Below are 15605 nucleotides of genomic sequence, written 5' to 3' on the forward strand. Positions count from 1 at the left end.
CAGATATTTCAAGTCTAGTACGACAAATATTTAACCGCCGGGATGTTATGATGTGAACTTTCTTTTTTCATTGATATTATGGAGATAAGATGTGGTCTTTTGACCCTTTCGTGGTAAGAATCCACCCTAATATTAATAAAACATTAATTCTAAATTCAAATGTAAATACATAAAATTTAATGGTTAGCATATATTAATTATAAAAGACATTATTACGCATGTAATATTGAATCCACTTGACATGTTGATCATACTACATATATTTAGATAGAGAAATATGCTCGGGATTCGAAGTAATGATCCATCATGTTATACTCATATACCAAATTATATACTATTCGTTAGTAATTATATGATGCATTTATGTAAAAATTTGATTTCTCCATGTATCTCATTGTGATACATGAACACTATGCTAACCCAACTAGTCGTAATCAATTATTTTTACCCTTATGAGTAACGACATGCAAAACATTATTTGTGTTAATATTAACTGGAATGCATTGTCTGTAGTCGAGCTGTCACATTACCTGATCCAAGCAATGTAGCTTGACCATCTCAAACATGTTAGCAGGAGCACTATTATCCATATATCCATCCTTTTGGTGCAGATAACTGGAGCAACGACTAATCTTTCTTCCGAGTAAGGCATCCAAATGAGCTATAGATTATAAGTTAAATAAACATTAAACAACAATAATTCAATGCAATTAATTATTTTGTTAACATTTCATCAATGTTGCGCATAACAAGCACGATGATGTCAAACTATGTCATTTCACAAAATATTTTTCAAATGATGTCATTCCCCTTAATTTTTAAGTTTACCGTGCTAAATTAACAAAAAAAACCATTCTATTACATGGCTAGTGATCATGAAATCTAAAAACTTTGAAAAGGCATTTTTGGATCAACAATGGGCTTTCAATCTCCAGGTTAAGTTCTTTCAACACACATGCTTTGGAATTTGATTACGAGTGAGATATAAATTATATTTTTAAAATATTTTATGTTTAAAAATTTATTAAAATAATATATATATAATTGTTTTCGACATCAGCATATCAGAATATATATATATATATATATATATATATATAAAGCCAAAAAATCAAAGATTTTTGAAAATATAGTTGGATTGCAATGTCAAATATTATCTAGGACTATGTTTATTTCGACATAGTTGTTTGTGTTTTCTTTTAATTATAAATTTAAAAGTGTTTGACTAATCAATACACATTATAATTTTATATGTGTCGTTCTAAAAACTCTTTTTTAAAATTCTAGTTAAAAAAAACTATAATTTATAAATTCTTTTAAACATATATTTTTAAATCGTAACCACACAAAAACTAGCACCCGACAATAACACTCCAAACAAGTCCTGGCATTTTGGCGAGTTCTCGTACTGCAGCAAGAAGTGTGTCGCAAGAAGATGAATTATAGCCCCCAGCACTTGCTGAGTAGAGATTACAACATGGCATCATCAATTTCCATGCTTCATATATATAACAATTCAGTTATAATTCTTTTTTCTGAACTGGACATGTGAGTTGTAATGCCACAGGTATCATATATATAAATAAATAAATAAATAAATATCAACTCAATTATAATTCATGGACCCTATCTGACAGGGTCGGCTATCATATATCAAATAATTAACCAAGCTCTTTACTTCAAGGCAAGCGTACTCCCAGCTAGACTCCCTCTACCAAGAACTAAAACAAGCGGCTACCAACATTAACACTAGTTCAATATTTCATTCATTTAGGAAGAGTTTTTATGAATTTGATCATCACATTCTTCTCATAAATTAACATGTTTTCGATCCTTCCATCTTGCAGTTATCTTATTCATAAGATAATAATTCATAAAAAAATTATTTATTTATTATTTTATCCAGTAGTGGGTCTCCCGGATGCTTTTTAAGTGCTTTATTCAAGTAGCAACTCATCATTGCTTGATTGAGAGCAGCCATTAGGATATCCAGTCAAAGGATCGAAAATCAATACGGTATAAAAATCCATCCAAGACTTCAAAAGATAAAAAAATCACTTCAAAATTATTCTAAAAACAAATTTATTTTTTTATTCTTGTTTTTTATTTGTTTAACCAAACACGCTTTATTACTTTTGTATCTGTCTTTTCTGGGAGGAATTCACTGAGAACCATCCCATAGTGTTACGTAAAACCTGATGAACTTGACATTAAAAAAACAAAAAACAAAATAGTAATTGTAATACTCTCGATAAAAATCACAAAGCACCTTGATAAGATATGCTCTAATGTCGTCGTCAAGAACAGAAAGGCCCTACTCCCACTCCCATGACGGGCTTAAATTGTACAGACCTCAGTGGCCAGGATCCAGGAGTAGTTTGAGTGGGCCTATTCCTTGGATATGGGCCTGATACAATCTCTTACCTAAAGCCATAGTTGGTTGACACGAATGTTTTTCCATATATGAAATATCAGAAGCTACTGGGTTCATCTAGTGCTTCACAAGTTCTACACAAATTCACAATAAAAGCTAATAAGGATATTTTTGAATTCTTCTTTCACCCCATGTTCATTCTCTATAGGACACGGCGTTAACAAACAGTCCCTTAAATCCACAATAAAAGTCTATTTCATTCCCTATTTGTAGTCGTATTTCGTTACCAAATATCTCAATATTAAGAAATTAAGTTATATATTTCCATTCTAGGCACTTCATTCTTAGTTACCAAACATCACCCAATAGTTTTAAATCATAGATCATGAATACATTATATCATAATTATTTTAACGGGTCAGCTTTAATTTTTTTTTTGATATATCATTATTAAAATTAAATAATTAAAAATATTTTTAAATAAAAAATATTAAAAAAAACACGCGCAAACACTCGTCCATGATCCAGGAACTTGTAATTTTTTAGAGCGTGTTTAATAGTGTGGTAGCAGTTGCTTTTCAAATAGCTTTTCGTACCGAAATACATTCAAATGATGTTTTTTTATTTTTTAAAAATTATTTTTAACATCATTACATCAAAACAATCCAAAAAATATAAACCGCACTCAATTTTAGTAAAAAAAAAAAATTTAAAATTTAATAAAACACAAATAAAAACACAATGCCAAACATTGTCTTAATGTCATACCCGAACGTGAATAGAGAAGAACGGAACCATGCACTCCAGCCCCCACATGTATCTACCTAATCCAATCACACGGTAGAAATGAAAACACGTAGTAATCCACACAATTCACTGGCCGCACTTGACAACACGCTCCTCGAATATTCTACACCAGTCGATGCGAATAAAACATTAAAATCCTCCTCGGCTCCTCCTCCTCTACTCGATAAAGAGATCTCTCTATTTTTATTTTCCATCCTAAAAATAATTTCTAGCTCTTTTATATAAATCTACCTCAAGTAAATTAATGGATAAATCCTTAATCAGTTCAAATCCGTCGCCGTCTCGGTTTCTAATCTTGGTTCAATTTATATCTGCCCAGCTTTTATTTTCTCAAAGATCTCTTATTATTTTTCAGATTTTTAGTAGATTTTGTTTCATTTATCAACCCTCACTCAATTAGGTTTATTAAATTTCACCGCCGCCGGCGATGGGGAAGCGTATGCTCTTCCTCTCTCTCTCTCTCTCTCGCTCTTCTATTGTTGAATTCAATTTTTGACTTGTCTAATTAGGGTTTTTCTTGGTCAATTACTGAATTATTATTATTATTACGAGGTGGAAAAACTTAGGGTTTGGATTTTGTTAATTTGTGCAGGTAATAATCAGCGGAAAAATAAAGCGATGTTGGATAGTGATGATGAAAATAGTAGCGTGAGTTCATCGTCGACTGCCCGTTCGGATCTTATGTCGGTTTCGGGGACCGACGAGGTTCAAGTTGATAAAGATAGTTTACTAGAACAAGCTCTAGATGCTTTGTATGAGAAGAGGTTTGTGTTGGTGTTGCGTTTCGGTTTTGAAATTTAGGTTTTAGGTGGTTTGTGTTTGTGATTAATGTAGTTTCTTTGTTTTGCGTTGAACTTGAGCTGAATTGGCGGTGTTGGTGTTGTTTTGTGGATGAAGGGGTTCGACGAGAGAGAAAGCTCTGGCAGCGATTATTGATGCTTTTAATACCAACTTGCAGCATCAATTTGTTGAGAAGAAGTAAGCACTGGCTAAGAGATAGTTGTAATGTGCAGTGGGTTGTTGTTGGTTATCTAGTTTGATTGATTTGGTTTATGCTGTGGTGGGTTTGTGCTGTAATGTGTAGATACTAGTCATAGTTGTTCATCCCGAGGCTCTTACATGTATTTTGTTTGGTTTTGTTTGTTTCTTCAGATTTGCTACTTTACTACACCTGTGTCTTAACTCCATTAAAAAGGGCTCTAGCAAAGAGATATCTCTAGCATGTCATGCCATCGGTTAGTGTCGAGCCCATCTTGTCATCTCTTTTGTCCTTTACCTGTATTTTCAACTTTTATTAGTTTAGTATGTTGTTTTTGTAGGATTATTGGCTCTGACTGTTGGTTCTGGGGATAATGCACATGAAATATTGGAAGAATCAGTTATTCCTATTTCCCAAGCTCTTAAATCTCTGTCTGATTCCTTGAAGACTGTATCGGTATGTATGATTTGCAAAATCTTTAAGAGTTTAATCGTTCTCCAGTCTCCACTAATTGTTGTGACATCGAATCTCTTCTGTTTTCTGCCGGGGGGTCATTTTCAGTTAGTGGAGTGTTTGGCTATTGTGACGTTTGTTGGTGCAACTAAGACCGAGGAAACTGAACGATCAATGCAAATCATGTGGCAATTGCTTCATCCTAAACTAGGTTCTAATGTATGCATCTGTTTTTATTCTTTGCTTTCTTGTATCAGTGATATTAATGATGTTAACATCTATCCTTTAATTACTTGATTTCAAGACCTCAACCCATGCAGTAACAGTCCAATGCTGTAGTTATTGGTTATGTTCTACCAACAAATAAATTTCGCTATTTCACTTTCAGGTAGTTGCTGTCAAACTCCCTGCAGCTGTAATAACAGCAGTGGTGTCTGCTTGGGCATTTATCTTGACTACCATGGATGGATGCTCCCTTAACTCCAAAGATTGGCAAGAGTAAGTGAACTTTGGATTTGATTTTCCACTTCATTTTCTATGCTTGTCTTCTTTTATATGATAATCAGCGTGAAGTGCGCTGAAATTGATCAGATAGTCATTTAACTTATCCATCCCCAGTCCATTTGCACAGTCCATGATGAAGGAGTTGGTAAATAGTTAGTCTTGTCTAGACAGTTGTCTGTTCCCATGTCATGGTTTTCTTGCGTGGGGAAGTAAAACTTCAATAAAGATCATTACTTTCATTGATGCAGGTACATTTCTTATTTATCTACTCTGCTAGATAAGGATGACAGATCTGTACGCATTGCTTCCGGTGAAGCTCTAGCTTTAATTTTTGAGACAGGAAGTATTGAAAAGTTTGCTACTGAAAATAAGACTACCCCAGATGGCTCAGTACCAGAAGGAAATAAATCTCGTGAAGGATATGCACATATACTAGGACTGAAATCAAAAATCCTAAATCAAGTTAGGAGCCTGTCTGCCGAGGCTGGTGGAAAAGGTTCCACTAAGAAGGATCTTAACAGCCAGAGGAATTTGTTCAAGGATGTTTTGGAGTTCCTGGAGGTATTAATTCATTCCTGTCCTTCCGAGTCTTTCTGTTTGCATGTGCTTCTGTTCTGATGTTTAAGTTTTTACGTTACCAGGATGGCTACGCTCCTGATATCTCAATGAAGATTGGAGGAGATTCGTTACAAACGTCAACATGGTCTGAGTTTATAAAGGTTTCTTTCCCTTTGATCATTATTTTTTCTTTCTGATCATGTTTTTGGTTTGTGTTTTAAGATTTTCAAGCTCTCTGATTCAAGTTCTTTTAACAGTTGAACTTCATGAAGCATTTTCTTGGTGGTGGCTTTATTAAGCACATGCAGGTTGGTTTTCTTGGTCCTGCTTTTGTCTGTCCTCCTCGCATCTTATGCGATGCTGTACTTTTTTTGTCGGTGTCAATTGCTTTTTAATACCGTTAACAAGTGATTTTGTTTAAATAGGACAATGAATTCCTTCAAGTTGTTTTTGGGTTCACGCCCAAGAGAAAGCATCTCCTAGGTGCCGAACATCAAATGTCAAGCGGTGAAAAGGTCAGTTATGCTCTTATCCAACTTGGCCATCTATGACAGTCTTCAGTCTGGAATTATTTATTTGTCCTCAAATTGTGAGATTTTCTTGTGCCGGCACCATCCAAACTTTTCTTCGTCTTAAGTGTCAGTACTCAAGTGTCAGTACAGCACGTGTGTTCTGATACTTGGGATTGGGATATTTGCCTAGGTAAACTAGCTGATCTCTTTAAATTGAAGTTCAATTTGGTTAGTGATGTGCTAAACCTTGGTAATGGTTTAAACTAAACTTCCTTTATATAGTAATGATTGGTTGTTAATGGATTCATGTACTTTTTTGTTCATATTTAAGATCTACATTCTCTTATTGCTGCAAATATAGCAATCTCTGTCTCCAGTCTTGGAAAAATTCTCCCCTTCCAAATCTCTCAAATTGAGTTACTGCTCAGCACACCTAAAACACAAACTATTCCTAAGAAAATCACGGCGAGGAAAAAAATGGCCATAAAATTGAGAAATCTACTTTTATTGATGACCTCTTTTTTAGTGCCTTAGTTTTGTTTTAAGATACTGATAAGATGCATTCCTTGTTACAGAGGATGTTCCGGTCGCCAAACTCAATACAAAATAAAGCCAGGACCCAGTTTCTGAACAAGCAGCGGATGCTATCCAAGGTTGGTTCTTCTTCATTAAGTATAGTTATTGCGAGTACTTTTCTGGTCACCACTGCTCCTTTTGATGTGAGGAACATTTCAAAAACTAATGCTCCAATGCGCTTTATTGATGACCTCTTGGCATTTACTCTTACCTGTCCCTTGTTTCTGGTGCAAAAAACATTTTTCTGGGCTTTATACACTTTCTTTTTTATGCGTTGACATTATTAGTTGCTTTTGCGTTATCAAAGTTGTTGACCTGTACACTTACCTGGATTATCCAGGATAGAAACGTTGGGCACTTTGCTGTTGGCATGGGCGATGAAGATATGTGAGGAATCCAGTCTAGCTGTTAGAGGTTGTAGGATGAACATCCTCTGGAATAATTTAGCAGATTGTAGGGTTAATATTACCGTCATTTTTTATGAATTTGGGAACAGGGAAATGGATTTTGTGGGAAGGCTATGCTATTGACGATATACACAGATTATTGGTATCCCAAGTCAACTGATCAGATCATTCATTTTATTTGTAGTACTGTGTAATAACTGGTTGTAGTTACTGAATGTGATTTGAATACCGAGTTTAATGATTCGGAAGATCAAGATTTTAAGAAAGGTTTGATGTGATAGAACTAAGTTGAACTCGTATTCCTCGAGTGGGCAACAAAAGATATTCCATAGATTTAGAGAGAGCACGAAGGCAAGCATGAAACTCGAATGTATCTCAACAGTATGATTTTCATAGCATTCTGCATCTAGTGGTCAAGATGGACCATAATCTTTTAATCTTTTGGTAGTGACGGAGTCTCAAGCATTTGGTCGGAGGTAGTAGCTTTTGGTATACAAAAAGGAAGGGCACCTAAATTTCTCTCCCTTTCTGTTTGGTTGTGGAGAATAAAACAAAACAAAAAATATATATTAAATGTGTGCTCATAGTCGTTAACTCGTTATACTGGAATTTGACCTGAGCAAGGTCTTAGGGTTGATATACATTGATTGAGTTAATGAGCATGATCTATTTTGAAAAATATAATATAAATATATTAAAACTGTTTTACTTACAATGCATGTGTAACAGTTTTGACATTTTCTTATGACGGGACATTAAAGTTTTATGTATAATATATTATGCATAGCCTATCTTCTTTTTCAAGTCCAATATCAAATCCAGCTCGAGCCGAACCAAATTTGTCAACTATATTTAAAATACGAATTTGAAAATTGTTCTTTTTTCTTCACTTGTATCTTCTTACCATCCCAAGTTTTTTTCATTGAATTAAATTATATATATAAAAACTATTTCTTATTTTAATTAAATAATTTTTTTAATAACATGATAGTATAGAGATACAAAGTAAAAGGTCGCAAAAATGTAAACTATTGACTCTTATTTTTTTTTTTTTTATAAAAAAATGTACAAAAATGTAAATTTTATTTTATTGTATGTATGGGATAAAAATAAAAATAAAAATGATAAATTTAGTAAGGAAATTATTAAAATATAACAAATGAGAAAAATATAGAAAGAGAACGCTGAGACTCTTGGAGTCGTTCCTAGGGCGCCTGTAACTAAAATCAGGCCGGAAATTGACGTATCTTCTTTATTTCCAAAGGTGATGGTTTTAGCAATTGGAATTAAGGCCAAATTTCCTCTACCCTTTTATTTTCTTGATTATTTATAATTTTAAATTTATAGTTGACTTTTTTTTTTGTTTAGCAAAAGTAAAGGTTAGAAATATTCAGGCAATCATTGACCAGGATTGTTAAATCAAGTCATGGTTTGAAATTTTAAAATATTCATGATGAAAGTTTAAAATATTTCTATTATATTTTCCAAGTCTCTGTCTCGAGTTTTCCCTACAAAAAAGAGGTACAAAGATTTCACTCATTCATGTCAATTGCTTCAACTCTGTCTCGAGTTTTTTATTCAAACTGGACCGTAAAACCATAGAAAACAGGCACCAGTAAAGAGTGTCCCTGATATAAAATGCCACAAAAATGTTTGACCACAGTCCAGGCCACAAAAATGTTGACCACAGTCCAGGCCATGCAAACAGCAGCCCGACTATACAGCTGTATGAAGCTCTCAAACATTGTATATCTCACCATAAATTCATTTTTTTTTATACATTTTGTGCAAGCATGAACATCCCACGAGCACTTAGAAACCAGACAATCCAGAGAAGTGCTTATTCATGGCTCTATCCTTCCTGTAGTTATGATTACTTGCTCTTCCCCGACCTCTACCTCTATGGTTAGGAGTACTTTCTCTACCTTGAATCTCAGAGCCATCAGACTGGTTGTCTTGGACATCATTTGACTCCCTCAGCCTTCCTCCTCCCTTACTTCCTCTGCCCCAGGACCGACCCCTGTAATTCCCTGTATTCCCTCTCCCTTCCGTCTCGGGTTCATCAGACTGGTCCCGATCCTTCTCTTGATACTCGACCAACTTTTTAGTTGCACCTAGGGGAATATTACCACCACGTCCAAGACCATGAATTTGTTCTCCGTGTACTTGATTAATAAGAGAAGCTTCATTGGCATTTGCCACTGCGACTGAACCTGCAACCTTGTAACTATAGTTCTTTCCATCCTTCACATAATATTGTGGCTTTTTCCTGGAGCCCCATTTAGTATTGGGAGAGTTTTGAGCAGAGGTTTCAGTTTTGGTCCCTGATGATATCCCTGAATTAGAGTTTATCCTGTTACCTAATAGTTCATTCTCCTCCACCCCGGACTCGGCAACACTGAAACCCAGATCATCAAAGGAGTCGTCATACTCATCTTCGTATTCATACTGTGAAATTAGAGCAGCCATCCTTGCAGTATCCTTGTGATCTCTGGTGTCAGTGGTGTAGTGACCAGGCATGTCATTAGGCTTCCTGACAAACCTTCCAGTTGTAGATGATGACGAAACAGAGGGACCCTCGACTTGTCGCTGCTCCACTGGGACCACTGGATTAACAGAGTGCAGTGATTTTGTTGAAGGAAGTGTAGATTCAACCAACTTTCCTTTTCCTTTATCTTTCTTGCCCACAGTTGAAGCAGTTTTGGGCAGTGGCATTGTCTCCGATGAAGTATCCAAACACCTTAGATCTTCATGGAGGGTCCCCTCTAGTATCCTCTGAATGACCTCCTCTGGATTATGATTATAAGCTTCAAGACAAGCAGCTAGGAACCCTTTACCATAGTCAGGAAAAAGGTCCTTTATTTGACTGATTTTGGACTCCATGATGGCAGCATCTTCACCCATCTGTACTTTGTTGCTCGCAGTGGCAGTTGGAAGAGCAGGTGACTCCTTAATGGTGCCTTTCAGATTAGAAGCCATTATCCCAGATAAATACTGGAGCTGCTCATCATCCATGAAAATCCACCCTGCAGTAAGCAAGTTAAATATCAAAACCTAAACAATAGTGAGTTCCTCTACCATAAGCAGGTACCATCAAGAACCATTCATGGTTATGATGAGTACAAAATCTAAGCAGACGGTTCAGGACATGACATCTAATTTAGGTATAGTCATGTTGATAGCAACCCATTTATCCTACCATGCCATGAAATCGGCAAAGTACACTCACAAGGATGTGTAGCTTGGTAAGATGTAAAGGCTGCACCACATTTATTCATGGTTTCAGGACCCTTGAGATCCTTAACTGCAGCCCATTCACAGAAGGTGGCAATTGTAACATTCGCTTCCATTATAGAGCCAATGCCATCCAAAGTCTTGAGTGGGACACCAAGGAGTAGTAAGAAATGCACTACATCATTAATGAGAAGGAGCCAAATCCCTCTAGCTTGTTTCCGTTCTTTAATGTAGTTTTTTTCATCACTAATAATTCAATACATGGACTCCCAAAATTTTTCATGATTCTCCCCCAAATATTCAACATATTGAGAGTCCTATTTTTTTCTTTCTTCATGTATTTTTCTATTCATTTCCAAAAAAAACTAGACACCAAGTAATTCTATCCTGGGAAAAGACAAATAACAGACATATCTACGTGTGAGCATAAAAAACCAAGCAAATGTACAAGTATAAATAGGAAGCACTAGCACTTAAGCAAATCCCTTACCGGCATTTTGTAAACTCTGAAGCCTACTCATTATATGATGATTCCTATCAAGATTCTGAAGGAATGAAACCTTGCTCTGGTTTTCCTGAGCACCAAGGAGAACTCCATTGATCTCCCTAAAAGTCTGAATCAATATGTCTGCCCTTATGACGGGATCTTCTACTTTTGCAGGAAACATCTTTGTTACATGGGGAATGGGAAGGTGATCTTCAAAAACTCGATCACTTAAATAGCAAGTGTCCAACAATTTCCATCCAAATTTGGACAGCCTCATTGATAACATCTTTAAACTAACCGCAACATTCAATATCATTCTATCATCCCCTCCTGTCAAGATGACTCGAAAGCCTCGTTGCAAAGCTGGAATTAAAGTATCATGCAATCTTGCAAGGGTGATCAGCATTTCCTCATTCCCATGACTGCTTGGAGACAGGAATTTAGTATGAGAGAAGAAAGAATTTCTTGCTATCATGATGAGAAGAGAAGCTACGGATCTAATAAAGTACCAGCAAGAGTACTACTACACTTGTGATCCACCAGCAGATTATTGTTGGCATATTAAAAACATTACATGAATAAAAAAGGAAAAACCAAGCCCCGTGAGATATACAACCACAACTCTTTGTGATGAAAGAAACTCCTGGCTCTTCTAATAAATAAACTGAACAATGCAAGGTTTAAATAGGTACCTCATTTCAACAGGGCACGAAAAGAACACAGCTGCTGATTCATATGCTGTAACAAAAGCATCCATGGAGACAATTGCATCATTTATAAAGTCCATCACCTGAAAAGGGAACCGAAAATGATAATATAGCACTTGATCCACCTTAACACCAGAAAAGGACAGAAATGCAATTACATTATGACTCTCCATCACAGTAGGAATCAATTTGTGACAGTATGGAATTAATGTTTCAGCCAATTATCTTATACAACGTCAATTTAAGTCTTCTTCCATGGAAATCTTTCAAGTTGGAAGGGGACAAGACCCTGTAATTTGAAGCAAAAAACACTTTTCATTAATTTACCGACAAAAGAACAGAAAAGAACTCACTTCCAAGTAATCAGTTAGAAGCGGGCTGGATCGATGGTCTTCATGGCTTCCAGCGGAAAATAATACCTATAAAATATCAGTAGAAAAGTTTATCATGTGTATCATAGAAAGAAAGCATACTTCCACTTCATGATTAAACTATTAGAAAGCTCCATGGATGATTTCATTTCTAACCCTGTTATTTATTTTGTTTCGGCATATCTATTTCACATTCTCACCTTAGCTATACTCTATTACTCATTTGAAAAACATGCTACTTTTCCACTGCCCAATTGACAATCATAGAATATTGCTGATCTAATTGCAACTTCATAAAAATTTACCTCCAACTGATAACCCCGATTTGATTCCAGATACTTCCCCCATAAATTTCACCACCTTTTGTGTGATAGAACGTAGGTTCTAAAAATGGTCACTGTAGCAATTCTACCCATTTATGCCAAAACCACCTTGTCCTAGGCCTTTGCTTAGTTTCTGATGTGTGTTCTATTTTTTATAAAGTATTCCTGCAGAGTTTCTGACTTCATGTATCAAAATCATATCCATGTGGTATTATACCTCTATCCATGTTCAATCACTTTCTACACTTATTTCCTGAGTGATTCATTGATTCAATGCCTCAGTACTTCATGCAACATTGTACACAAAGTCATGGAATGCCATAAATTCTTAAATAGTAACTGATAAAAGTGGTGCAAAGAAAATAAGTTAAAGTAACCAAGGTCAACTGGGGGTCCCAAGAAACAAATGCTGGGAATCCGTGCCCAGACATCTTTCCATGCATGAAATATAGAAATACTCCCTCACACATAACTACAAATCATTTGAGTAACCTAATATGGAAAGTCTAGAAAAGCACCTCCAAAGATGAGATGCAACGTTGATGCATTGTGTGAATGATGCCCAGGAAATGGGTCATTAAAGTGGTCAGATCATCATGGAGCCAAGGCTGGGCTTTCAAGGCATTCTTGACCTGAGAGGGGAAAAAAATGTGTGTGAGAGAGAGAATTTGACTAAAACTCCATTGAAGGCATCACACGAACAAGCAGTGTCCACATACAATGCCAACCCTGTAAATGTCAGCTTCCATAAGCATCCATCAAAGGATGAACTCCAAATACTTTTTAACAGAAACTATTTCAAAAAATTTCCACTTTGACAGGATGAGGCAACTTAAGGAGTGAAAATTCTAGTTCTGTCTGCAACATCATCCTTTTTGTGGCCTTTGTTGCTAATAGATATACATCCTTTTTTAGGGCCATTCAAATTGAATCGAAGTGAAACATTCAGGTCCTTGAAGGCCAATATTGTAGACAAAAATAAAGTAATTGGTGTCTTGATGATCTGTTACTAAAATACATTGCAATCAACAAGGAACACCCACATCTTGTAGAAACAAATGCATTCCCTTGGTATTTGAACCCCCAGTAAAAAGCTATGCATTGTGTCTCATGATTGAAAAAATAATTTTCTGGCATCCCACGCAAAATATTACATTTCCTTTTCTGACATGCATTAACTTTATCCTGCACCAGGTCTAAAGCTGGAAACCAAAAATCAAGTTAAAATTCACTAAAAGCAAGGGTCAAATAAGGTGTCCTTAACTTCATGAGTATAAACCAAAAAGAGGACAGAATTAAGTTTCTCTAGATAGTATAGCCTTAGTAAAGAATGCTGTAGCTTTAAGTTGAAAAAGTTTCGCATCCATTGCAGAAGAAACACAAAGAAGTTGGAAGTCTTTTTTTCACACTTACCAGCAATCCGGTCAGTTCTTCATTTTCATGACCGTAAATGGAACATATATCCAACAACTTAGGCAAGTCCAGTAACTTCTTTTCCTGCAAGAGGACTACATTCATAATTTGTGAGAAAAATGCACACGAAAAATTGCAACCACATTTATGTCAATATGAAGTCCAATCATGTGGCACTTGATATATCAGAATCTAAGTTTACACAACCCACCAGCATGATCCTTCGAGTTCAAGCTTTCGGCGGCCTCGACACCCGGAGCCCTATTGGAAGATCTGCAGTGCAGCAGCAGCAGCAGACTCAAAGTCAGAACAACAAATCAAAAGGAGGGACACCGGTTGTCAATACAGAAAATAAGAACTTACATGCGATACAATACCATGAAAACACGGCGACATAAGTCAAGCTCTCCAACAATTACCCCTGCAACAATTCCTTTGACTCCACGATGTGGGAAATCATACCACCTGCTCCTAAATTTCAAGAAGCTATCCAGAAAATCATGCAACGACACATCACTGGCCACTGAGAAAACAGAAAATAATAAAGATAATCAGAGAAAATTGTCCTTTACAAGCAAAAATTATATATTAAACTGCTCCAGAAATAATTCCAGCTATACCAAAAATAATTAGAAACCTTAATACTACAAATAATAATAATTTTTTTCAGCGGGGAAAAAGCAAGAGAGAGTTGCAAATAATAGAGCTACCTTCTTTCCAAAATTCTTTAGGTTTCAACTTGAGTAACCGAGACAATTCTCTACTCAAAAGATCAACAACTCTCTGTGATTCTACTGGATCCAATCCTCCTTCATCGGCACCGAGTCCCGCAGCCACAGCCTCATCCTGCGGCAAGTAAGTTACAAATTTTCCACCGCCCTGAACACCAGCTACAGCTTTTCTAGACATCCACGCCCCGTCATCTCTCATTTGAATCCTACCCGACGACTCCCCTGAGCCAATATTACCGCTCGATGCTGGAGCGGCGGCGGCGGCGGCGGCGGCATCGGATTGACTTGAGAGAGATTGCCTTAGAGAATCGGATAGAGTAGGGTTGGAGTTAGGGTTTTGATTTTTGGGGACGAATTTGGTTTGTGGTTTGGAGAAATTTCTGCTGTTATTGCTTCTCCATTCTTGTTGTTGCTGCCTTTCGTTGTTTTGAGAGTAACGGCGTGACATGATCTTCTTTATCCAGTTAACAGATGCAATGCACTAAGGAGAGAAGCAGAGATGTCAGAGTGGAGAGGAAGGATGGATGGATGGATGGGAGGCTTGGCTCTCTATCTCTCGGTTAAAACTTATAAGGTTCCCGGTTGCGATGCGATGCGATGATTGATGAGTGAAGGGCGTGTATAGTCGCGCTCGCGCGTTCCAGGGTTTTGCTTGCATACCACGTGTTTCTTTTCCTTTTCTTTTAAAAATTTGCATAGTAAAAAAATATTTTGATGTAAATATTTAATCTCAGTGTATTGCATGTAAGTTTTTTTTACTAAAAGGAAATTTAACATATAATGTAAATTATATAGTATATTTATTTTAGTTTTTGGCACAATAATTATCCTAAAATGAATTAAAAATAATTAAACATATAACATCCTATTAGTATGAGAAATGCAATACCTCATGGACCTAATTTAAAGAGAAAAAATAAATACAAATATAAAAAATAAATTTTAAATAAAAATATTCTTTTAATTTTTTTGATATATCATCATCTCTTCTTAGGTTTAGTCACATTCCAAGCACCATAAAATTTTCCAATTATACACACTTTAAAATATAAGAATATGTTAAGTATTTTTTTTCTAATTTACTAGCTTAGATTTTTTAGTCCTTGTAGTTAACTGAAATAATTAATCAATCCTTACATAATAAAAAATAATTTAATGGTCTTTTGAAA

General features: G+C 35.8%; 2 protein-coding genes across 4 annotated transcripts; one reads left to right on the forward strand and one right to left on the reverse strand.

The window, feature by feature from the left end:
• The first annotated feature begins 3295 nt into the window (after window positions 1-3295).
• LOC118036760 (uncharacterized) lies at window positions 3296-7436 on the forward strand. Its single transcript, XM_035042573.2, has 13 exons — window positions 3296-3618; window positions 3774-3945; window positions 4079-4159; window positions 4334-4416; window positions 4501-4616; window positions 4722-4832; window positions 5002-5111; window positions 5366-5678; window positions 5759-5836; window positions 5933-5983; window positions 6101-6190; window positions 6763-6840; window positions 7104-7436. Exons 1-13 carry the CDS (start codon window positions 3609-3611, stop codon window positions 7152-7154), a joined length of 1344 nt encoding a protein of 447 aa, XP_034898464.1. The 5' UTR covers window positions 3296-3608; the 3' UTR covers window positions 7155-7436.
• A 1283-nt stretch (window positions 7437-8719) lies between these two features.
• LOC118036745 (uncharacterized) lies at window positions 8720-15062 on the reverse strand. 3 transcript variants are annotated; one of them, XM_035042545.2, is made up of 9 exons: window positions 14416-15062; window positions 14069-14228; window positions 13917-13978; window positions 13706-13800; window positions 12811-12924; window positions 11952-12017; window positions 11584-11681; window positions 10895-11313; window positions 8720-10196 (listed from the first exon to the last, which is right to left on the reverse strand). In XM_035042545.2, the coding sequence occupies exons 1-9, from the start codon at window positions 14882-14884 to the stop codon at window positions 8983-8985; spliced, it is 2697 nt and encodes an 898-aa protein (XP_034898436.1). In that variant the 5' UTR covers window positions 14885-15062; the 3' UTR covers window positions 8720-8982. The 3 variants fall into 3 exon arrangements, with proteins under 3 accessions (XP_034898436.1, XP_034898450.1, XP_034898440.1); XM_035042559.2 differs by lacking the exon at window positions 14416-15062 and having other exon boundaries at window positions 13706-13789; window positions 14083-14223; XM_035042549.2 differs by lacking the exon at window positions 14416-15062 and having other exon boundaries at window positions 13706-13789; window positions 14069-14117.
• Between the last annotated feature and the right edge of the window lie 543 nt (window positions 15063-15605).

This window comes from Populus alba, chromosome 14 (assembly GCF_005239225.2).
Source record: "Populus alba chromosome 14, ASM523922v2, whole genome shotgun sequence".
NCBI classification, from domain to species: domain Eukaryota; kingdom Viridiplantae; phylum Streptophyta; class Magnoliopsida; order Malpighiales; family Salicaceae; genus Populus; species Populus alba.